This window comes from Echiichthys vipera (assembly GCF_963691815.1).
Source record: "Echiichthys vipera genome assembly, chromosome: 10".
Taxonomy (NCBI): domain Eukaryota; kingdom Metazoa; phylum Chordata; class Actinopteri; order Perciformes; family Trachinidae; genus Echiichthys; species Echiichthys vipera.
Window position 1 is genome coordinate 7624829 of NC_139835.1, and position 26512 is coordinate 7651340.

Below are 26512 nucleotides of genomic sequence, written 5' to 3' on the forward strand. Positions count from 1 at the left end.
GCTAGTGCGACTGCACTAAATAATTGTTTTTCTTTGATTAATCAATTAATCTAATGACTTATCGATTATTCTTAAGACTTTTTTATATGATTTATAGAACAATTGATTTACCCAAAGTAAATGTATAACTTTTCTCATTAATATTTTGATATTGTCGCTGTCGGGCAAAAACCTTGTGTGTCCAAAACGATAATTTTTCAGGAAATAAAAAAAACTATTTTTAAAAGAATGAACTCTGCGCCGTCAAAATCAGTATTGTGTCGTTATATATGGTCATATATTTGTAGATATCATTATATTATAAATATTTAACCACAATCAAACTCAAATGGACTGGTTTTCGACCAGTGAATATGGAGATACGTGTTTTTTTCCGTCTGTGATTATAACGGCCGCATCAGAACCTCATGGGTTGTGAGTTGTGAGTTTGCAACTAACTTTCTAATTTCAAAACATTTTATGAAGAGCTCCTGATCTTTCAGATCAACTCGTCTGGTAAAGTAGACGAACTGTCAGCTCCAGCTGATGAAAAGGTGTGGTTTTGTTAACAATAGTTGTGTGTCCCGATTGCGAGATTCAATAGCTCATGGCTAATAAAATAATAAGCTCGTGTGGAACTAGTCAGCTCCTTCGTAATGGTTCTTCATAACTGCAGTTAGCTCTCAGATACCTGGCTACCGTTAGCACCGCTTCTGCTTCTTCTTCTTCTTCTTCTTCTTCTCCTGTAAAACACGACCACATACCACATTGTGGTATGCAGGAGTACAATTTGGTGTACATCGGCTGACATTGTGGGTATTGAATAGTGGACTATGTAGTGAATGAAATGAACCATGGTGAATTTGAACACCACTACAAAGTGCCGTACACACTATATAGCGCACTACTTCTGTGATAGAGAACGATTTCGAACACAGCTACTTTGTGTGTTGACTTCTTTTGTAAACTTTATTGAAATTCATCAACTCTCTACTTCCGCTCTGTCAACTATATGTTACCCTCTTTAATCCACACACACACACACACACACACACACACACACACACACACACACACACACACACACACACACACACACACACACACACACATTCCTATTACACTTCTGCAGCATAACCTTAGGCCAACCGCTGTCAGCAGCGTCAAGAACATGGCGGTTACAGATTGTAAGGTTAGTTTAAGACATTTTCTCACTCATATGTGGCCGTTTAAGTAAAAAATAAATATAAAACAGCTGTATAACATTAGTCTCAGCCCTAACTGTGAGCAAATCTGACTAAAAGATGGACTAAAAGTTGCAGTGACATAACACATTTATTGATCTCGCTGCATTCTCATAACCCTTCCTCAATCAACTGTTGGTAAGAGCACAGAGATACCTGCTAAGTGCATTCTTCACAATGCAGGGATACATCGTGTCACTCATCACACTGCACTTAGCTTTCGTGAGATCCCCAGGAGTGGAATTTATTCACAGTAAGAAGAGCTCTTCTGCGCTGGTTCGGTTCAAGCCCACTCAATGCTGAGATATGTGTGTGAAAAACACTACATCCACAAAAGGAAACTAGAGAAGAACTCATTTCATTCTAACATAACAGCTGTGTAGAGTGTGTAATGATACCTGTCATCTACAGCAGATAAATAATACACCTTTAATACGCAAGCCTGTGTGAACATGAAATATGCCCTTGCATGAAGACAGTGACACATCTATCAAAGTATTTAGATGGCGTATTATTTTGTGGAGTGACTAAGTGCTTTTTCCCACTGGCAAAGAATAACCTTCACCTTCTTATTGCGTGACATGATTGGATACATTATGCGGTCAGACAAGAGTGTATTTGCATCCAGCAGGCATTGCCATATGCAGTAGGTGCCTCCATTTTATGTCCCGCTTCACTCTACACAAAAGTGTTTGGCTCCGGCTGATCCAAAGGTGAGATTAAATAAAACAGCTTGGACAGAAATATGAAGGTGACTATAAAGTATTAAAGCTGGTCTGAGAGTACAGTCTTACTCATGAGAAAGAAGCCTGCTGCGATCATAAAGAAAATGACACTGCATTAAACAGAGCTATAAAACTCACATTTGTTCCATGGCATTCAAAGGACAGTTTCACAGCAATTTTTATTGGTCTTTGGTTGAATAAAAATGGCTGGTTGCAGCCTAAAACCTAATGTTTGTTGCTTTTATCTAAATTAAACACACTTCCATGTTTGTATCCATTTTGGCTGTGCTCGGTGGTGACTTTGGCTCAGTGGCCAAAGTCACAAGCAGAATGGAGAGAAATAAAATGCAATGTACTGTAAAATGAAATGTAGCAACTTCACACTTTAAAGTTGCAGTCTGCAACATTTGTTTGATCATATTCACTGAAGCCTACACTATACTCTGATAGAACGATATAAACCATCCGATTTTAGTAAAAAAAAACCTGCCTAAACGTGCTTGTTGTTTGTTTTTGCAAAAATCCACTATGCCCGTATCATCCTGTCCACTCAGCGCAGTTCACAGTTTGTGCACACCTCCTCCCTCACACATGTTACAATATCACAGGCACACGCCTCAAGCTAGGCATACACTAACTGAGGTTAGCAGTTGCTATCTATGAGCTTTTAGCCAGCCTGCCTCCATGAAGCATGTACCTCATGCTGTTGATTGATGAGAGAAGACACAGGTGTGATAATAGGAATCTGGTGCACGTTCACTGACGAGCACTCGGTGGGAGGGAGCGGAGAAGCTCTGTGGTAGTGGGGGAGGGTCGTGAGAGTTGTAAACATTCGAAATTTGACTGAGTCAACTGGATCTGCCAGACTTGCCGACTGTATTTTAGGTAGTTCTTATCATGCCGCAACGTTTTCTCATCAACAGATTTTTATAATCGATGAGAAATCTTATGCACAGCAATTTGTATGATATCTTACAAAATATGACGTTCTATTTAACTCTGTCATGGGTTTGTATGATATGTTATGGAATATTCTATTTAATACTATATAATGTAACAGCGACTGTAAAGTGACAGTGACGGTTAAGTTTAGGCACGAAAACAACTTAAGATTAGAAAAAAGGTGGTGGTTTGCCATAGTAACTCAGAGACATGACCGACACCAGCCTGACCTCTCCTTTGCTTCTGACATAATTTCTGAAGTAATAAATACATGGCTTATGAATTGCAGTAAAAAAGTCAATTGTAGTTATTTGTACGAACAGTAAATGAGGACAACCTGCATGCGGATGTATGTTCAAGTTTTCATTTTCTGATAAGTTTGGTTTTAATGAGTTATTTGATGTCATAAAAAAGGGGTCTAACGTCATTCGTCTTTAAACCATGGATGCACCGCCCGATCACTACTGAGCAGACTTTGATTTCAAAATTATGAGAGTTTTCACTTAGGGAGGAAGTGGAGATGTTTTGTTCATTTTTATATAGAAAAGTGATTTTTACAATTCTGTCCCTGATTTGTTTGTCATATGAAAACCCACCCGCAGGCGATGTTATACACATTCCCGTTGCTGTTTTTATGCGATTCTGCTGATCCACAATCAATGACCATAATATGCAAAGAAGCCTGGCAATGAGCAGGTTAACACTGATGAAAACAGTATATTTCCTCAAGTATAACCATATATATTGGTAAGAAATAATGAATCTAAGCAGGTAAAACTCCACACAGGAAACCTTTTTAAGCGTACGAAATACCATTAGTATGCATACTAAAAACAACTTGATTTCTGAATAAGCTCACTATTGAAATTGTCCCACAATGCAATGTAGCTCAAAGCTGCAAAAAAATAAACACTACACACACACATTTTCACTACCTGATTTGTAAATAAACCTTTTTTGTTCAGGTCCTACTCCCAAACCAATGGGCTATCCTGACCCTAACCATTTGAGATCAATGCCTAACCTCAACTATCTACAAAAATGCAAGAGTGAGATTGCTGGAAACAAATGAAGCCATTAGGGAGAATATAAGTTAGCCTTGAGCTTAACTGCAGTGAAATTAATTAAGTCTGATGTATTTGTAAATTAATTTGACATGAAACTAAATTACCAACAGTTTTTAATTTACACTGATTGTATTTTTTATTTTACTTTGCCCTTACAAGATGATTTTAACATTGGCCATAGAAAAATGACAACACTGGTGTTTCGATTGGTTTTCTATAAGCCTTACTTTCAATATTTAATTCTGTCTGCCTGCGGGTAAGAACTCCTGGGAAAATGACGACTGGCTTTACTGCACAAAGGAAGAGGAAAGCGCTTGAATTGTGCCTATATATTTTTTAAGGTAGTAAAATAATAACATGGAGGCTTTGTACTCTGAACAAAGATGGCAAACTATTTTCCCTTCCACATTATCAACATCATCAACAGCAGCGCTTCAAAGATTGCACAACTGCCCTATAACCTTTAACAATAAACCGCATCACTGCATAACAGAGGCATGTCAATAAAACAGCTTACAACTCAACAAAACAGGTAATGTAAGTTACGGATGGTAGAACAACTGGAGTAACTGTGGAAACTCTGCAAAAAGAAAAAGAGCCCGAGAACAGAGGAAGAGGGACAGTGATAAAACCGTTATTTCTACTAAGCAAAATATATAAATTGGGATACTAACCGTCAGTGGGAGCGTACCTATGTTCCCCGGCTTGTATTTTCCCCGCTTTGTATGTGACCGGGGAATATGGGACCCTTTTCTTTAAAAACCCACTTTTCACAGAAAGGGTCCTATGTTTCCCGGTCTGTTATTTTTTCCACAATCACAGGGGATTTCCACGGCATCTAGGCCTATGTAGACTCTAACACTACCCCCTAACCCTAACCATAACAAAATGCTGAATTAAATCAAAGAAGGCATAGGCTAATGCGACTAGGGATGACCTCCTGTCAGTATGCTAGCAGTAGCCATTTTGCTAACGATATGAACAATTGACTGGAGAACAAGTCTGACTGGCTAGATCTACATGTTCATATGAAAATCATACAGAACAGACAGAAATATGTTAACGCTCAATTGCACAGTTTTGGAAACAAATTCGGTGTGTCCTGGTAACGTTAGCTCCTTAAATGCACTTACCTCTGTGATTCCCAGGGAGGAAGGAGGTAAAGCTAGACTTTTTCCTAGAAGGACTTTATTTATCAGCCTCAGACATTTGAAAATGTCATCACCCTTGCAGAAAGCGGATCTCAAGGGTCAACGTATTTTTGCGCACTGCCATTTTACCCATCCTGCCACAGGGCTGTTATCATCAAGCGGTTCCATCAGTGACATTTTAACTCCACAAACAGCACACGCTCCAAAAACTGCTAGTTGACACCTCTCTCGTTTTAATGATTCTACCGGGAGTTCTTCTCATGTTTCCTACACGTGGTGACAAGGCCAGGGACAGCTAAACACGAATGTGCTTGGAAAGGTCACAAACTAATGTCAGGAACATTCTGTCTTACTGACTGGGAAACTTTTTTCTTCTATCTCTGCTAAGGCTTTTGTGCTCCAGTCCTGCTGTTTTACTGAAACCCCAATGAGTCATAACCATTGTGTCCCAAACTTTCCCTTCGGTCTGCTGTCCCTTTTACAGCTATGCTTGAAGAGGTAAGAGACACAAACACAGTGTTTCTGTGTGACAGTTGCACTTTTTTTGTTCTTAGCTCAGGGCTTATGCTCTGTCTGTGAGCACAGACATTGTTAAAAAAAAAACAGCACAAAAAGGAGCAAAAGAACAGAGCAGAACAGCACAAACAACATGATGTTGCTCGAGGTGGCAGGACTTTGCAGATTAAGGAAATCTGTAGTGGGAAAATGAAACTGCGATGTCCTAACAGCACGCAAGCGTCAAACACGTCCACACTTTTTCACAGAATGTGTGGAATAACTGTTAAATATGTGCTGAAAAAAACCCAGATAAATGTCCCATGCAACCGCAGACTCCTAATGTGTTTAAGAAACGAGTGCCATTATGTCACAGAAACCGCCTTTCTGCCCAAACCTTCCACACACACAGACACATGGTGCGCACATTAGATGGTTACACAATGAACCTTTTCAACCACCTAAACAGACAGCATGCTGAACAGCCTGCTGACAGCATGGAGACCAGTCACACCACAGCCAGCAGAGGAAACAGGTAGCTTTAGGTAGCTGTTTGTTAAATGCCCATTGGCACAAGTTGGCAAAACTTATTCTACTAGGTTCTTTGGACTAAGTTCCTTGTTATATTTTTACATAGGGAAATACTTTGGTTGCACTGTTTAGTAACTTGCATAACAATTAAAAATGTATGTGAAAACTTGATAAAATCGTGATCCTGATTTTACTGTAAAGAAATTGTGATATGATATTTTTGCCATATCGCCCTACCCTATGAGTAAGATTGTGACCCAACATGAAAGTGTTCTTCAGTGTTAAGTTGTTTCATTGTTTCGGTGCTTTGTTGCTCTGAGTTCAGAGGCAATTTGGTCTGCACTGTTGATAACAGCCCTGGAAAATCGAATATGATCTGAATTAATGATGATTAATCTGACAATGCCAGGATATCCCTATGTATAGTTGAGTTTATAGTAAAGAGGGGGGTTAATCGAACAAAACAAGCTTTTTATGCCTCTATGCCAGTGACAGCCATGGCCAGAGGCATTATGTTTTCGGACTGTTCACCTGTCCCCATTCTTGCGAAGAAGATATCTCAGGAACAAGTACAGAAGATTTTGGTGGTCCAAGGTCAAGGTCCAGGCGACCTCCCATAACACATCGGCCGTGACTCATGAATCCTACATTTCGTGAAAATGTCTCATAGGATAAAAATGATGAAGTGATGACATTTTGTATCCTAAAGATCAAAGGTCATCTTCACTGTGTCATCATAATGTTTCTGTCCATTATTCAACACCATAACTCAGGAACAGAAGGAGAGACATTTGGTCAGATACTGACACTAATGTTAAAACTGTGCTGACTGTATAGATCTGAAGATGTGTGTGAAACATCCATGTTTCACAGAAAAATATGGTTAATACCTTTTATTGTATTCCTTTAAAGTCTTCACTACATATATTATGGAAGTCTGGAAAGTTTGAATGTAAACTGCAACTTGACTTGTTGGTTGAGACATACAACCACATGGTGGTAACTGTAGTTTAAGAGAAAAAACACAGCCTACAAATATGGACCTAGAACAGATTTGTGTATATATCACTTTACATTGTGCAAACAAAATTGTAACAAAATAATCAGAAATATAATGTATATAAAATACGGATAGGCTGACATTGCTGCTGAGGTCATTGTATTTCTATGTGATTTGATTACATCTGTCTCCATCCAGTGGCAACTGTTATTATTACGCCATTCATTTATTTTGCTTCCATTTCTATTCCATTACATATCAGTCTTTTGTCTCCGCTGGCCAAGACGGTGTCAGCACTTTAGAGGCAAAATAATAAAAAAAACTCTTTCAAAGTATGTTGAAATGTATTGAAGAAAATCGAATGAAGAAACCAAGCAGTGAGAAATCAATTGAGCCAGTGAAGGAATAAGGGAGGGATGGGGTGATACAAAGTTTTGTCCAAACATTGTTAGTTTGCAATGGCTTCATTGTATAGTGTCCTCAAATCTCATGTACCTGGGTATGACACTCAGCCTCCCCCTTCACAATCATGTGAGGCCAACCTAAATGTTGAAATCTGTTTGGCTGAAATATTAATGCTCCCTCTGGAAAGCAGCCAAAACTCTCTGGAACAATGGACCGTATGGTTCACGCCCAGTGCCTGAAAAAAGAGCTGACCGATAATTCTTCTCAAAACACAAATCACCTCTTCCACCTTCACAGTGTTGATAGGGAGCTGTGTTTCTGAATTATTCATCACTGGATTGCTCTACAGAGAGCACAAGAGTACCCTTTGACACATCTCTTTGCCCATGCTTTAGGAGAAAGTCACCTCGTAAATGTATTTAGATGTTACGATGATAGCCTTTTAATCATGGTCACACTTCATTAGAGTGTAGCTATACAAAGGCTTAACAGATAAACCAGATAGCAAGTGTGTATCTGGTGTAAGGCATTCTCCGGCAGATGTTGGGACACATTGGGTTTAGAAAGAAGTCTCAACAGAATTCTAATTTAGCTTCTAACAAGTCTGATTGATTTTGCATTTTGCCAGCTTGTTAGCCAGTAAATCACAATGTGTGGTCGGCTAATTGCTGTCTTGTTGTAAACCCATTGTGGCTGCTGGGGGATAAAAGTTACAGCTTTAGGGCACACTCACACTCACCCTCCAGCCCAGGCCCGCTTGTACTCACATTACTTGAAAGGATCTGGGTCTCGGCATGAATGCCTCTAGGTCCAACCAAATCTGCAGCAAACACTCAATGTACGGCACGGAGAACAGTCGCATATAAATAGTCTCAGGACTCGTACATGTGTACACGCTCGTGCCCATACATGTGCATCAATGCTTGGCAAAAGCCCACCTCTGTCAACCGGGCCACGGCCAGCAAGCGTGCTTACACTGGTTAAACAAACTAGACTTTAGCCGTGAAGCGTGCTTGGGCACGGTACGGATGGACAGTGTGAGTGCGCCCTAAGTTAAAGTTCGATATTTTGTGTGGAGTTACACTTAAAAAGGCAAACACAATATAAATAGCATTTTATAACATAATGGTAAGGTAGACAAAAACAGTTGTAGGTTAATTGTGTAAGTGTCATTACAATCCATGAAAGAAAGGTTTATTGACTAAATCGACACAATAGGGCTTTCACCAAGACGACCACTGGTTCTTAGCCAATCCATGATCTTTCCTAACCCTAACCAAGTAATTTCATTGCCTATATTTAGTTCAGTTAAATGTAAAATATAATATCTTGCAAACACGATTTTGTTCGCTTGGTAGTCATTGGCAAATGCCCTAATCTTTATATAAATACAGCTTGGTATATTTGGTACTTTTGGATGTGTTGGGATCTCTACTAGAATTTCAAATAAACTTTTGTGGGTATGGCCAAACCTTGGGTTCATAGAATGAGTTTTTACTAACAAGGTTTTATTTATTTTACCACCTTAACAACCTTTGGGCTATGCATTTATAGATTGTTGCCTCATCGTTGTCATTTTAACTGTGATGTAATCATTAAGTATTACATCAACAAAACCTTCGCACACCAGACATTTCAAGAATCTTAAGAAATATCTGTAGGTAGAACCATAATCTTTTTTTAATGAATAATAAGTGATCCATCTGTATAGTGGATTCTACTACCCAGCACATTGTCATGGTTGGATTACACACTCTGCTGTTGAAAAACATTGATCATCTGGTCACGGCTTGTCAGGTTGCACCTGTCTTGGTTGACAATGCCCATAAAGTGTGTTTTAAAGTGATGCATTTCACGACATGGTTTTTATTGTGTTACAGATTCTGTCACTAGCTTGTAGAATTTTTAGGTCGTGTTGACAGCTTATTCAAATAAAGAACTCTGCTGTCGAGTGCTTCACGCTGCAGGAGGCGATAACATATAAAGTTATATTTCAGATTAAAGGGAATCTAAATGCTGTTTTTATGATAGATTTGACGTCAAAATAATCTGTAACTTTTACTTCAAAAGGCATAAAAGTTAAGATAGCCAAATTATACGAATTGCCATCGAGAAAAGGCAGACACACAGCACACAGAAATATGTTTCAACAACCTTACATAAACTTTACACACTGAAAGACGGAGAATTTAGATGAACGTCAAACAGTAGCTCAGAGCTGTAATCCCCTGATCCCAATACTCAGACACTTGAGGGTGATAATATATGCAACGAGTGCAAAGAGTGACACAAGGGGAGTGAGAACTGAGGTAAGAGGTACTGTTAAAGACATATGACAGTAAGGAAAGCAGAGAAGGAAGACATGTCAGAGGAGGTGATGTGGTTCACTGGGGAACAAAGTTCTTCCTGGAAGTGTTGGCTTTTCAGTTTGTAGAGGAACTTTGGGAGTAAAACCTGCCTGGAGTGGAAGTGTCACTGTACCGCTGGGGACACAGGAAGTGAGTGAGCTGTGTCCGAGTGGCCAGTGATTGCAAACTGTGTCATGGCCTGTGGTTAATTTATTGGACCTTTTACTGTACATAGACTTTGGGAAATTATATCATTCCTTCCTATGTGTTTTTCATAGATTGCTGCAGGAATGACATATTGCTTTGGGCCAACCAAGAAGTGTTTTGAACATCCCAATCATGATTTATGACCACTTAAGCTAGCGTCATTGCAATCGCATGACTATGTACGCTTCTGAGTGATTTTGCGTGTTTGGCATAATGTTGTTGACAATCTTTTTAGTCTCATTGAGCCACTTGTTAGCACCTTGGTCCCTACCTTGGTCTTCTCTTGCTTGGTTTTTCTTTGAAAAATATATTGTTGAACTCTTGTTCTCTTTTAAATACACCATTCACTCATATATAAGCAAAGAGCTCTCTCTGGTGAACACTGAAAACTAAATCAAGGCAGTGAAGTACATCATGTGTTCTTGCTTCTTTTTAGTTCTTTTTTAAACTCTCTTCACAAAGCCAATTTCAGAGTCATTGGGGCTTTATGTTCAGATCAAATCTGACAAACATTTGCCACTTCAGTCTGACTCTTTCTTCGTCAAATAAAAGTTACATCTTTATGTTCAATGACTCCGCTGTAAAAGTAATCAAAGTTATTTTGCAGACCGAAGTTAGTAAAACTGAGCACTGCTGTGCACTTTGATGTGTAAAGAGAAACAAAGACATGTCTCAAATTAACTATTTAGTTCTTTATTTATTAAGCAACAGGCTCAATAATGAATGCATTCTGGAAGTTTCTAACAAATGTTCTCGCTCTCTTTCCTAGATGACAAGAACCCGTGTCACTTAGCTGAAGCCCCTGGTCCCTGTCGAGGGCTGTTGACACGCTACGTCTTTGACAGCAAGAGCCAGCGGTGCAAGTCTTTCTATTATGGCGGCTGCTTTGGCAATGCCAACAATTTCAGGAGCATGGCAGAGTGCCAGGCGAAATGTCAGAACTCAGGTGGGCCAGGTTGAACTTTTGTCCTTTACAGTAAAAATGGGCAAACAGCCAGGCTGTCCAGCCACATTTCGGTTCTATTCGCTAATTAAGTCTGGATGGGTTTTGTGTTCAGCAGCTGTGAATGCTCCAAAGATGTCGTCATTTGGTGGAAAATTGACTGTATCTTCAAAAGAAAAACCTCATCCTAAGGCATTTTACCTCTCAGCCTGACAAGGCAGTTGACCGTGACCTGAGATTTGTATGCTTTTTCATTTGACCAAACAGAAATAATGACTTTTCCTGCCTATACCTCAAAGTATATTCAAGATATAAAAATGTATATAGTTCTGGGTTCATGGGCAGCTAGGGCTCTGCAGATCACAGCTGCTGCACAGCAAGCACAAACTCATTTCAGAGTGGTGACATAATCAAAATAGTTCTACCTCGGAAAATTAACTTTTTGATGAATTTAAGCTGACCATGAAATCACATTCCTTCCTTTATTTAGCATTTCAATCGTTTTAAAGTGACCAAAGCTCACTCAATTACGGTAGACTTAGGCACGACTTAAAAGTAATTTGGATACCGAAATTTTCAAAGAAAATAACCAGTGAGTTGCCCGACTGTGACCAATACTGCATGCAGCCCGTGTTGTACTGAAAATCAATTGGAAAAGCTTCTGTATGGATAACAATTTCAGATGGATGACTCTGTCTGGTTTCATTAGTAGATTATACGTGTTTGCAGACCAACACCCTTTCTAGTCTGATACTAATGAAATTAACTTACTTTAATTCTGATTGATTGTTGGGATTTAATGAGATCTGTTCTAAATATAGGCATTCATTCCTTGGTTCATGTTCTGTGGATAGCTGTGGAAAGACGATGTCTCAGATGTAACTTTTTCAATTTTTTTTGTCAATATAGAAAAACCCACTAAAGCACCAGAAGTCCACACACAGCCTGCTGGAAAATTTGTTGTGCAGCCAACAGCACTAACGGGTAAGACTGAATGTACACCACACTCTAGTTCAAGTATTACATCTAAAATAATTGTTATACTTCTAATTATGTAATAATCAGCACATAATGTAAGAAAACCATTTAGTCTAGAGAACGTTTCTATCAAGCAGCTCCAAATTAATGAAGCCTCTTGGATGTGTCACAAAACGAAGGACAACAAAATATGCAGTGACCTGGACAGATGAGAACTTTTACAGAGATGATGCTGAACTGAATTTACTTGCTGATTCTAAACATGGGAAATAATGATTCCGTACATAATTAATGCAGTTGTGAGTGGTAAGTGAACGACGAGGAAGCAGACACATCAGAAAGAATGATAGCATACTAAAAACATACTGTTAAGTTATATTTACCATTTTTCAACCGTTATTGATTTTGAATCTTGCTGTATGACGTTATATACTCCCAAACTGTGATGTTGATGATTTTTATTCACTACCAGCTCGCTGTAACGTGCAGTTCAAAAACTTTGCCAGAAAGAACAGAACTGTTTGCATGTTAATTCAACTCTGTGCAGTGTCTGCACCAAAACTGTTGTTTACTCTACAGTCACATTTGATTGTTTGTGATTTACAGTTTAAAGAGTTCAGAACCATTCAGACTCTGGTTGTTAATGAATTAATCTGTGTTTGACCAAATTGTTGCTCTCCACACATTATAGGAACAAAACTGTTAAATGTATTATTACATTACATCACGTTACGTTACATTTTAGTGTGGGCCAGGCACAATATGGTTTGCTGCTTGGATCAGCTAATGCAATAGTAACTGCAATAATTATGTATGGAACAATTGCCTTCCCTTCTAAGAATCAGCCAGTATATCTTGTTGTCCTCAGTTTTGTCACACATCCAAGAGACATTATGAATTTGGAACTGATTGATGGAAATATCCTCTAGACCAAAGAGTCAAAGTCTAGTTGCTAGAAAAAAATTAGAAGGGTTCACATGCTGTAAGAAGACAAGGTGAGTACTTTTTAAATTTAAATCATTACATTATGCACATATATTACATAATGACTTTCTACATCATTCTAATAATAACAACATAAACCCCTTTAATTGTGGAAAAAGGTGTGTTCAAGTGAATCACATAAACACACATTAAAATATTTCTAAGGTTTTGAGGATATTTATTTTTGGAAGCCACTCTTAAGTCTGTGTAAAGTATGGTTCTACAACCAGGAGACAATCAACCCATCTTAGGAAAAAGACTGACAGGGGGAAACATTTGGCTCAGTTCAAATCTTGAAATTCAACAACAACAACAGCTGGACAGAAAACCGTTCCCACAGTGTTAGCCAGGAAACCCAGTGGAGATGATGCAGGGGAGTGCTGGGAAGATGAATAAACTGTGGTTCATTAGCAAACATAAAACTCCATTTTTATCTCACTGTGTGTGTATGGAAAATTAGGTTCATTATGTTCTTTTGTGAACCTCAGAGGCAGCTTTTTGAACTTCAGAGAGATAACCAAGCTATCCCTACTGGTTCCAGTGAGAGTTGTATCGATCTTCTCATTTAACTCTGGGAAAGAAAGGAATTCCCAAAATGTTGAACTATTCCTTAAAACGACTGATCCTTTCACTTATGTGTTTGATTCTCAGGGGATTTGACTGTAAGTGAAGCTCAGGTGCAAGCAAGTGACACTAAACACGAGCCAAAAGGTAAGAAAGTTTGACTGTAAATGTCAATTTGATGTCGATTAAACAAAATGCATACATGGTCGGTGCATGCCTGACCCCACAGAAATACGTGAAAGACTACAACCTCATGAGTTAAATTCATAGACTATAAAAAATGGACGTAGCCTCTCCCTCAAGGTCCATTCTCTCAACTTGACCAAATCGTACTCGCCTCTGGGAGTCACCATCATGTCAGACTTTGAGTCCTACTCATTTCCTCTTACCAAAAAAGGGCTTTGATGTGACATTGGGGGGAGGGATTTACATCCATCTGGCTAATGTTTACTGAATTAGCCATATCAGCTCCACCGACGGGGAGCTAGACTAACAGAACACGTAACTAGATAAACGGGAGTGGGAGTCAATGCTGAAATTTTTTTTCCGGGACCAGGAGGGAACAGGAGTCTTTTTTTTTTTTTTAAGAGGGTAGCAGAGTCCAGCAGAGTCAAGTACAGGCACTCCTGTGTCAGTCTAGTGGAAAAAACACCGGCTCTGGAAGTCAAGTGCAGGATGCCGGAAATTTTAATATTCAACACAGTACAATGTACAAAGACTGTAAAACACCGACCCTCAAGACCTGAATCCTCCTGGTGCTCCAGATTAGGCAAGGCAAGGCAAGGCAGCTTTATTTGTATAGCACTTTTCATACACAAGGCAGACTCAAAGTGCTTCACAGCACAACATGTCATGAGTTAAAATGCATTACAGGAAAACAAAGAGAATAAAAACATAGACAATAATAAAAACAGTGCGGACGTTAAAAGTGCGAAGATTTAGCAGAAAGCTAAGGTGAACATAAAAGTTTTCAGTCTAGTTTTAAAAGTGGTCAGAGTGGGTGAAAGTCTCAAATCTTCAGGAAGTTTATTCCAGGTGTTTGTTGCATAATGACTGAAAGATGCTTTCCCTTGGTTTGAGTTTACTCTGCGAACCACTAACAGATTGGTCTCAGAGGATCTTAGTGATCTAGAAGGCTTATGTAGTGGGAGCATATCAGTGATATACCTCGGCCCTAGACCATGAAGTGATTTATATGTGAGCAGGAGGATTTTGAAATCAATTCTCTGACGTACAGGAAGCCAGTGTAATGATTTAAGAATTGGTGTAATGTGCTCACATTTTTTGGTCTTTGTTAGAACTCTAGCAGCAGCGTTCTGAACAAGCTGTAGCTGCCTGACAGTTTTTTTGGGAAGACCTGCAAGGAGACCGTTACAGTAGTCTAGCCTACTGGTTATAAAGGCATGGACAAGTTTTTCTAAGTCTTGAGCTAGATTAGCATCTAGTGTATGTGCCATCGATAGTAGGCTATATTGAAAGTCATGGTGCAAGTGCAATTAGTTAATTAGCATAACAGGGCTAACATCACGACACCAATGGCTGCAGTCCAGGTTGAAATGATGGAGTTAGCATGCTAATCCTCACAACTAGCCTCTGAGGAGAAGGGAGGGCCAGAGGCTAGCTGTCACTCAAGAGGCCACGCCCCTAATTATTCATACACTTTAACCTCCAATAAAATAAAAACACAAAAAAGTTCACCCCTCTCAGTGTTGTCATGGAGATATGACCTAAACATACAGACTAGAATGTTTTTTTTGTACGAGGCCTTAAATAGGTTTAATTATGCTGTGAATGAGGCCTTTTCAACATGGGGGTCAATGAGAAACTGCATTATTATTATTTTATTTTTTTTATTAAGTCATAGACAAGATGACATACATCACACCATGTGGATTACAAATACAGATAGTGGACATAAAGTACAGATAACAGATAACAGAATAAACAGAATACGATGAGAAGTTACAATATGTGTATATGTGGTATATAAGTGTTGTAATGTTTATGTGTGTGTGTGTATGTGTGCGTGTGTATGCGTGCATGTGAATGGGAGGCAGGTGGTACAGTATTTATGAACACATAACATGGCATAGACAGTTGATAGAATACAGATAAAAAGTAAATAAGGTAATTAATAATAAAAGGAAAAGATTTTATATATATATATATATATAAAAGAATAAATAACCTAATGTGAACCAATATATCACGATTATGACTACCATAAGAATTATTATTAATTACATAGTGCAGTGTTAATATATTGCAATGAGAGGTGAGGACAGGACAGGGCATCCAGGGGTAAGCAAGGGGTCCCCCACCCATATACACATATACATATGTATATATTAGATTGTACCTTGAGCAATCAAAGGCAGCTGCTAGCCTATTGTAAATCTAGGGTACTACCTTATTGGATCAACCAGGAAGTCACTGTGGTGGTCAGAAATGCTTTCTGTCTGAACACACCTTAAGAAGGAACGTTTTCAGTCTGAATAACAACATTAGAGATTAGCCTACTGTGTTGTTGATTAGTAGTGATGTTCAAATGAAGCTTCATGAACCATTAGTTGTATTTGTTTTGCCCACTGGATGGAGCTCTTGGTTTAAAGAAAAAGTCTAAATGAATGCTAATTCAGTGTGTCTTCAACCCTTTGTTGAACAGAGAGCTCAGTCTATTGGGCGCAGAAAATAATGAAAATGCTTCATGAAACTGCATTTGATCACTGCCGATTCGTTTTAATTCCAGTAACCTTGACCAGTTTGGAAAATAAATCGCATCACCTTTTTTTTCTGTCCTTTAAGACGAGAACTTTTTTTTCATCTCAGCACATAAATGCAGACAGTAAGGCACCAAGCCAGAAGCAGAACATGCAGTGTTTCATTACAATTGAATTCATTACAGAAATCCCAGAGCACCAGACATTTGGGGATAAATTATCCATTGTAAGGCATAATTAAATCAGTCCTCTTGTCTTCAGAGCAGCAGAATCCAGAGTTTGGCTTTAACCCCCGAAATAAGCAAATACAGTTATTTTTATTAAACCACTTGATGCTGCCAATATCTTTACTGTAATAAAGTAAAAAGTCACGTTGCAGCAATGCATTGATGGTAGACAGCTTGCATAATGGCTTCTGCTGGCAAAGGGCAGAAACAGAGTGCACCAGTCTCTCTTTACCATTTATCACTTATCCTCACTTAAAAGTGTTTGTGTATTAGGAGTAAGGGAGCATTTATCACAGTTGTTGTGTTCCAAGGCCGAAGAGTAATGGGAGAACATAACCTGTGTCATTCAACTCACTCAAGGAGTTAGCCTTCTAAGAATCCAATTTCACTCAGAAAATATTGAGAGGGAAACATTAAAGATGAGCCTCAATAGTACTGCCTCCTCTATATTATTTATGTCTGGTATGAGATCTCCAGCATGTAAGCACAACAATGTCTCAGAGTAACAACAAATGATTCAGATCTTAAATGAGACAGATTTAGAGGATAATATTTGAATGGGGGCATTTTAATTTCAAAGTCACAAAAGCTGGAAAATGAGCATTAAATGGTGTCCTTCCACCAAGCACAATGTTAAAACCAAAGACTGACATCTTGTGGTTATATGATAATATACACTATATGCTCTGTAGACCAAAATACTGCACATGATACTGATATTTATAGTGTTACATATATTCATTTACATCCAGCACCGATATAGAATATATAATTGTTTGCTGTTAGTAAAAATCTGAAACTATACTTTGGATTTGAACATTTTGTTGATTTGTGCAGTTTGACTAAATGCAACGCATGGATTGTTGGGAAATATTTTTCAACTAGACATTAAAACATGCTCAAATCAGCATGACATCACACCATGCTCATCCCTTATAGTTAATAGAGTGTGTTCTAGACCTACTCTATATGTAAAGTGTACTGAGATAACTTTGATTATGATTTGGCACTATAAATAAAATCGAATTAAACTACACTATCATCACTACCAACATCAGAGCTTTCTCAGCTGTATAACGATACAAAAGGGATCTTTTTTTCCTGTCCCGGTCGTGTGTTATCTGACCCATCCACCACCCCATTTTCAGTCTTTAAATACTACTCCCTATCATTTTTCTAAGTAATACATCATATCACAACTTCTTGAAGTTGCTCTGAGCATCTAATATTTACACAGATGGTTGATCTATCTTACCAATAGATGATAACAGCCTACTGAGACAACTAGGAGGTATAGGGCCATACCAACTCATATCTCCAGCACCTATATCCTAACAAATGATTACAAGTGGTTGATTAATCAGCCCTCAAATCCTCTCATTGCTTCCATTGTCCCCAGCTGGAATGACCTATGATTTAATATTGGACATTAGAAGTCATAGTGCGTGCCTATGAAAATATATGTCCTTCAGCTGTGTGGAGGATCCCCTGTGGTTGCTAACAAGCATTCCTGTGAGTCTCACCATGAAGAAAGCTGGAGAATATATCAAAGATGATAGCTCAGACAGCCCTGTGGGAAGCCATGATAACAAGTGTCTCTTTTTCAAATCTGTCGATGTAAGTCTGAGGGCCTGCAAGCACTGGACAAAATCTATGCCAAAGTCCTACTGAAGCCTAATGGGTGAGGATATGAACCCATGTGGAGTTAAAAGTTTAGAGGATGTTGATAAAAAGCGAACAGCATAAGTTGTATACAGGTGCTTTACAGCCATGACATCCTCCATCCCCTTCCTGACCCTCACGATATAACATTTAAATGATACAGGATGCTATCCAGTATATCATTTGGGTCCTAACTGATTGAAAATGAAAATGATTGTTATATTGGTTTGAAACCCCAATTTAAAACAGATATTTTCTTGTTTGCAGACCTGAAGCCTACAGAGCTGTGCTTCCGTCCAATGGACAGGGGCACATGTCAGGGTGCAGAGAGGAAGTTTGCATTCAACCCAAGGACCAAGAGATGCCAGATCTTTCACTACAGCGGCTGTGGGGGAAACGAGAACAACTTCACATACCGGAAAGACTGCATTAACAAGTGCATTAGAAGCAGAAAGGGTAGGTTTTTTTTATTTATTATTTACCGTTTTCAAAATGCATCTTTAAAAAAACACATTTGGAATTCAATAATTAGTATAGTTTAATTGTAGAACAAACATGTACTTTTAATCATACAGTTCTCGTTGTGTGATATAATTGGTCATCTTTAAGAAAGCCTCTAATGGAAAATCATGAAATGAATATTCTATTTTTGATCTGTTGCAGCTCATGGGAAGAAGATGATCCGAATAAGGAGGAAAAACATAAACAACATTGTTAATCGCTCAGTCTGAGCACCTGCCTCTGCATTACACCCTGCACTACTGTGGAGCCACCTCTATTTATGTCCATATGTTGTTTAGCTTTACACGTATATCTTTTGTTTTGTAGTGCTACAGTGCTACTACAAAAATTATGTTTAGTGTACGTGAGTTAACATTGCAGTGACTAAATGCAATGATCCTCATAATCAACATTATTTCATCATCTTTTTGACAAAAACACATTTGTTTTGCTGATATCTAATATAGCAGCTATCTACACTGATGATTTGTGGATCAATGCTTTTGTATAAACTGATATAATCGTTTCACTCTCACTTTTATGGGAAACACCAAAGTCGCAGCGAGATTTTTGTTAAACAATTAAATTAATGTTTATTAACTGTGTCTATATACTGTAGTAACTGATGCTTTACTCTAAGGGTTTTGGTATTGCTCCATGGGTGGATTATGAGACAATGGGTCGCTGGGCAGCTGTTTTACCTCTTTTTGTGATTGGTCTCTTTGTAGCCGTTATGCACATCTCCATTTTGGGTCTTTGTAATTGTTTTGGTATTTTATTTTTGTCTGTCGTTATTTTCCCCCTCTTTGTAGTTTCTTTCTATCTTTTTGTAGTCATTTTGTGTCTCTTTGTAGTCATTTTGTCTCTTTGTAGCCATATTGTGTCTCTCTGCAGTCATTTTGTCTCTTTGTAGCCATTTTGTGTGTCTTTGTAGTTATTATGTCTTTTTGTAGTAATTTTATGTCTTAGTAGTCATTTTGTATCTCTTTCTAGTCATTTTGTCTCTTAGTAGTAATTTTGTGTCTCTTTGTAGTCATTTTGTCTGTTTGTAGTCCCTTTGTGTCTCTTTGCAGTAATTGTGTCTCTTAGTCATTTTTGTCTCTTTGTAGTCATTTTCTGTTTCCTTGTGGTAATTGAGTCTCTTTCTGGTTGCTACATGTCTCTTTGGGTGTCCCTGTGACTATGCCCTGCAGGCCCATTCAGTAATCCATCCACGGCTCCACTTGTTAATCAATATAAACAGTAGCATTAGCAGATTAAACTGGTGTACAATCCTTTTTCAAGGATTAACCACAACTATATATGGAGCGATCTCCAACAAACGCATTAATCAAGATGACCATGTCCTCACAGCCATAAATCGACGAGAACAAGGTAATGACTGCTTTATTTTTGTTGGATTAAACATGAACACACTTTTTTAATCAATATTATGCAGTATGTAAATCATTATTGCAGCCCTGCCTGTGTTGTTGGTAAGGACAACCAGAGGGGGTCAGTGTTGTGTAAAGTAAGTTTACAAAGATGTCAGCACTGGTCCCTGTTGGCTGCACAGTGTTCTCTTTACTGTCTCCTTGTATAACCATGGCTGTAATGAATGGAACCGTAAGAGTTTATAATAAACTTTTAAACTTTGAAAATTTTATTCTCTTTCCACCCTTTTATGTTTTATTTAGCATCAGTCTCTGTATGTTAGTAAAAAATGTTTTACAGTACATAAGCAACATAAAGAAATTATAGTAAGTTAAATTAAAATTGTATTTGTCAATCCACATAAGGTAATTGGCAGTTAATAAACAAATGTAATTCAGAGGTCAAGTGCAAGGTCAATCATGATTGGCCCCTTTGGAGCACTTTGGGGGTTTTGTCCAGCCAGTTGTCCAGCAGTCCACACTCCACTTGGGCCATACGGGAACTTAAACCAACAACCATCCGGTTCCCAAGCCAATTTCACACAGATTAAGATATTCCGCCCCAAAATATCACAGATCCCATGACTTCCATGGGCCTTTGAAAGCATTTTTGCACGAGAAAAAGACATGGATGGAAAATGATTCCATGGCTTATACTGTCAAACATTCCAGTTCTGTGAAAACAATGTAATGGATTTTTGTTAATAATATAGGTATTAAAGGGATACAGATTCTGCACTTAATTTGTATCCTTTTTCAACAATACCTTTTGATAATTATGTTAAAGTCACTAAATGAGACCCAGCCTTGAAGCTTACCTTTTTGGCCTCTTTTCAGGACACCAAGGTCTTAATCTGTGTATATTTTCAGGGAATTTGGGGAGCTAATCACATTCTACAATTAACACTTGGTCTACATTTTAAAGCCGATTACAGAGTATGTTTGAGCCTTGGTGCATTATATTTTGAATTACTTTTGACCAATAAATAAAGGTAAAAAGTACAGGCGTAATCATTCAGTGTTTCCCCACTATTTCATTCCTGGCTGTGTGGAGGAAGCTTTGCAATATGAAGTTTTGAGGTAACATTTACAACAAACAATACAATTTGAACGGTTGACAACTGGAGATGCAGTGGTGGAAGAAGTACTCAGATTTGATCCTTAATAAAAGTTAACATGACCACAGTAGAAATACTCTGCTACAAATACAGGTCCCGCTAATGAAAGTAAAAAAGTATTAGCATCAGAACCAAAAGTAAAAGTACTCAAGCAGAATCGCCCATTTCAGAATAATGTGGGTTATATAATTGATGATAGTTATTGATGGATTATTATGTTCATTACTCTAATGTTTCAGCTGGTAAAGATGGGACTTTGTCTTTTTATTACTACCTGGTAGCTTATGAATTTCTTCATTGATTAAAAATCTTATTTGTATCCATAATATACATCTATTTGTTGATTGCATATTTATTATCAATCTGAGCCTGTAAAGTAACTAAAGGTATCACATGTAGTGGAGTGTAAAGTACAATATTTGCCTCAAATGTAGTTGAAGTTCAGCAGGAAAGTAATTTCATTGTAATTTTGTTGCATTGTGTACAGATAAAAGGGGCAGGAAATGAGTTTTTCATCTACCATTCCATTTACTCACTGATGATTTGAATGATGACATGGATTATTGTCGACAGTGTTGTAAATGATGCTGGATCACAAGTTCAGTATGTGCTCTGTTAATGTAACATGTTCATCAGAGCCTTCAGCACACACAGCTCGTCTTTGGTGTAGTTATAGGAAAAGTACAAAGAGGCTTACAATGATGCTACAAGCTTGTTGCTTCGGCTTCCCAGGTGGGATAGTGCCAGTCAACTGTTTATTTCCTCGGTTGACCCTACTGTACACGTGAGGCACTTTTAATGCATCATTTTATATTTCACTTCAATGAGTCAGAGACCAGCATCAGAGGCTTTAACCAGCCCTAGGAAGAACTGCTCTCAGTAGAGCTATCTAAATGAAGCTTCATCAAACATTAGCTATATTTGTGTACCCCACTAGATGGAGCTCTTGGTTTAAAGTAGGCTCAATGAATGGTAATTTAGTGTGTTTGCAACCCTTTGTTGAACAGAGAGCTCAATCTAGTGGCCTCAGGCAATAATGAAAATGCTTCATGAAGCTTCATTTGGACATCACTACACTGAAAAAAGTAAAACCTTGCTCAGACTAAAAAAAATGATGTCCAGATATCACATCTACAATATTTGACTCCATATAATCTAAATTGAGTACCTTATTATGAACTGATTATTTTTATGTTGATGTCAACAATAGTACTGCACTTGACTCAACTTTAATTATTTGCCTTGATCCAATTTTTTTCTTTCGATTTAGTTGTTGAACCAAACTCATGAATTGAAATTGAACCAACCTAATGTATTCACTTTTAACTGAATTAACATGAATTAATGTTTGCATTGACACCAGTTAATTAATTCACATATAGCCAAACTATATTTTCCACATTTTATTGGACTTTTATTGGACAGATTACATTATAAGTATTTATACATGTTTAACATATGATCCATATGCAACATATTAACATAAGGGAATCCGCCCTCACGTGTTATAATTTAAAAAAGGGCAGATATATGTGAGTAACCCTGGACTATGAGACGCTGACTAAAATGATACACTGTATAGCATCCCTAAAGGCACTGCAAGGTGCCATCTATCGCCCCATTTAAGCTGGTTAGCTAGCCACCGCCAAAGCTAGCTAGCTAGCCCTCTTAAATTGGGCTATTCAAAATAACACTAAAACTTTAATTTTCAGCAACGGCTTTGCTACTTACGTTTATTTTTGGACGATATCCACAATGTCAAATGGTGCGTCTGGCAAGCATGAGAGAAAGCTGCTGGACTTAACATGTGCTCTGACTGTTCAACGTGCAATACGCATGTGCAATTCACGTTTGACTCAAACTAAAAATATTACCTGCAGGTCATGAAGGAGAACATTTTTTTGAGAGAAATCAAAGACTTTGTTTTGGGTCCTTTGGACGTATATTTAGTTCAGTCTAAATCAAACTTGGTGTCTCTAAATGCATAAAGAATGAGTATCACAATCAAATCAACAGTTTTATCCTGTTTTAAACGGCAGTTATTAGTGTGAATGAACAACGGCATGTTACACTTTTTTCAGTGTGGCTCTCGGTACTCATCAAGGTTCAGAAAACACTGCTGAGATATGAACTTCATCACCACATTGTTTTATTTTCAATATATCATGTTTGTTATTATTGTTATTGTTTCCACATTATATTATCATTGGGTTTTACTATTTTATGCATGTATTTTATGCACTTCATTCCTGTATGACTTAAATGACCTGATTGCATTTGCTTGAAATGTTTTAATCCTGGTTCAACCATGCACTTTGTAATTGTAATAAACTTTTTTTTTTTACAATGATAATAATTATGAATGCATTTAATTGCATACTGTAATGTGTTTTTTTTTTAAATCTCCTATGTCTTGTTTTTTTGTATGTCATGGGCCCTCTTATGAGTCTCAAATAAAGATGGAATTGAATGACAGTAAAAGCTTTTTATTCTATGCTTGGACCTTAAAACGTGCTAAAGAACAGTAGGCCTACTTGAGTAAATGTTCTTACTTTCCCCCACTGACTAGATGCACTAGTCAATGTAGTCTACTCAGGAGTGTGTATTAGAGTGTGGGAGTGTGGAGACCCACCACCCTGCGCTGTGTACACTTCGCCACAGCTCCAGGTCCTCCAGCTGAAGCTCCACGGTGTGATGTAACAGGAAGTAGTGGGTTGCCTTCCAACGTCAACCTGACAGCCGCCTCAGCTGCGCTGCTCACTGAGCGCCGGAGATCCGCTGTGTTTGGTCCTCTGCGCCGAAGACACGGGACGCTTTCCGGGATCGCCTTGAGACTTTATTCCGGTCGGAACCCTCTGCGCTGCTGTTGGATTGTACCCACCGGTAGGACGCGCTGAAACTCAGCGTGAATTGTGTGCATTTGCGTTGTGTCACTTCCATGTTTTCTATGCTATTTGAGCGGCGGTAACGTCGAGTAAGAATGAACGCACAGTGGTTTGACTGGGCATTCTGTTCAGTTCATCGTGCGTTTCTATCGAGGTCATTTCAACCGTATCCGCCTGGATTACAGAGCAGAGGCATGTGCATTAACAGAATATGCTGCGGTGTCCTCGATCCACGGGAAACGTCTGGACACGAGTGTGAGCATCCGTAACGGGCTCCAGTTCAGCGGCGTTGTCCTTCTGCTCCATAAGATCTGCACGGGAAACATATGGATGCGGTAGAAGAAGATAGTGAAACAGCAGCCTTCTGTGGGCGCCATCCAAGCGCGTCGAGCGTGATCGTGTAGCCTATATCGCATACTATGTACGGCATGGTTCTCGTGAGATATTTGGACTCACCTTTACCAGCTGTGTGGAGCTTTCATTCACGATTTGATAGTGTTTACTCAGCTGTAAACTACGGCAGAATGCTATATGGCGATGCGTAAAAGCCTTGGGAAGGGAATTAATACGCAGCCTTTACAAAAAACTTAATTAGATTAGAAACAATTCATATTGTTGGTATGTGCACTGTTGGTATGGTTAAGTATAGCCTTGCTCCAGTACAACTACCAGACTTGACATCCATTGAATAAATTAAATAATCAATATTAAAGTATGTGAAGGGATGAAATGCATGCAGGCTTTTCGGGTTGATTGAACTGGAAATCAGTAGTGATTCATCTTCATTCAGCACTGAGACTTTGATGGAAACGGTGGTCACTGGTTGCTTAATCATCTGCATGGTTACATAAGCAGCAGATTTGGACATGCTGGAAGTTTGTGGGCTGGACGTAAAAACGAAAAGTGTGTTGATGGTGAATGATGATGATGGTGGTGATGGTGATGTGTAGGAGGACGATATGACGACGGTGGTCACCATTGTCAGAGTGCACTGTGCTGAAAGATGCACTGGAGTCCCTGTAAGGGAGGCGGCAGAGCAGAAGCAGGTTGGTTATTCACAGCCAAGTTTGTGGACATGAGTGAACTTTTTTTCTCTGTTGAGACTGCAGCAAGCTGAACTGCAGATTTGTCTTGGGTTTTGCAATGAGGAAGAGGTGTACTGCAGTTTAAATTAGCACTTAGTATTGATGAATGGGAAAACATCAATTATCAGTAATAAGACAGATTGTTAACAATAAAGTCAGCAGGCTCTATTTGCTGAACCCCACTAGGAAAACACAAAGTTTTACCCCATAAACAAAAGACAGGCTATGTGTGGTTAAATGTTTGAAACTAAAAGCCTTTTGATTACACAAAACATTGTAATATTGAAAAAGAAACAGCTGTTGGAGCCTTAGAGGTTCCATATTGTAGAAAGTGAGATTTCTATATCTTTTTTCATTATACTTTACTATCAAGCAGGTGGAGGTGCTCTTAAACTGCTGTGAAATTTTCAAACCATTCAAACCAAACATGATTGCACAGCTTTATTTAGAAAACTTTTAGACTTATACAAGTCTAGACTAAACTTTTAAAGTTTTAGAGCATTAAAACCGGAAATACAAGTATGAGCCTAAGAATAGGCGTAATAAGGGACATTTAAAACCCAGCAAAACAGTCCAAGCTAACTTGATTTCAAAAAGTATGTCGTCCTTGGAAATATTAAATTTGTATGAATCCCAATAACCACCAAAGTTAAAGTTAAAGTTTTGTTACAAAAAAAAAAAAACATCTCCAGGTATTATTTTTAAAAGTTTAACACTTACAACCTTCAAGCCAAGACAAGTTTATTTATATAGTCCAAAATCACATTACATTGCCCAACGGGCTTCACAAACCCACATTGGTTGTGATGTGGGCAACCATATTAAGACGTAAAAGTGCATATAGAGAAAAGAGTAGACCATAAAAACAGTCTACACAGAATGCATACAGACAATATATAAGCATAAAAAACACAAATCAAATGCATAAAAACAAACAAATGAAAAAAAAAACAGATTAATTAAAACAAATGAAAACAGTTTATGGTTGGTCATAACAGGGACCATACTTCCAGTGTGCTTCATCAGGACTGTGTGGGTGGTTTTGATCCGATTAACTCACAGTAGCGTGGAAACAAAGCAAACGACTCCACAGCTGTCTGTCACCACATTTTGATTCAATTTCGATTTGTGCACAAAAGCATATGACACATTTATAGGAGGAGCCAATAATGAGGAGCCACAAACACAGAAAGCTCTCCTGTTAAATAACCAAGGACTTATTCTAACTCTGCGGATTATTTTGTGTTCATGTGGAAAAGCATCACTCATAATTCATGTAAGGAGCTAAAGGGAAGCAGTCTCTACCTGTCAACGCCATAGCTGCGTATATGAGCAGTTC

At 38.4% G+C, this 26512-nt stretch overlaps 2 protein-coding genes across 2 annotated transcripts in view; both read left to right on the forward strand.

Moving 5' to 3' along the window:
* The window catches only part of tfpia (tissue factor pathway inhibitor a), a 65372-nt gene extending 45059 nt beyond the window's left edge, over positions 1–20313 (forward strand). The window contains exons 3-7 of the mRNA XM_083921546.1: positions 10864–11040; positions 11947–12021; positions 13651–13710; positions 18440–18628; positions 18836–20313. Of these exons, the coding sequence (XP_083777672.1) occupies positions 10864–11040; positions 11947–12021; positions 13651–13710; positions 18440–18628; positions 18836–18903 (569 nt within the window). The 3' untranslated portion in view covers positions 18904–20313. The remainder of the gene's footprint in view (positions 1–10863; positions 11041–11946; positions 12022–13650; positions 13711–18439; positions 18629–18835) is intronic.
* Positions 20314–23974: 3661 nt separating this feature from the next.
* Positions 23975–26512, forward strand: part of calcrla (calcitonin receptor-like a) — a 35496-nt gene continuing 32958 nt past the window's right edge. Inside the window, exon 1 of the mRNA XM_083921330.1 lies at positions 23975–24086. The gene's annotated coding sequence lies outside the window, so the exon portion shown is untranslated. The remainder of the gene's footprint in view (positions 24087–26512) is intronic.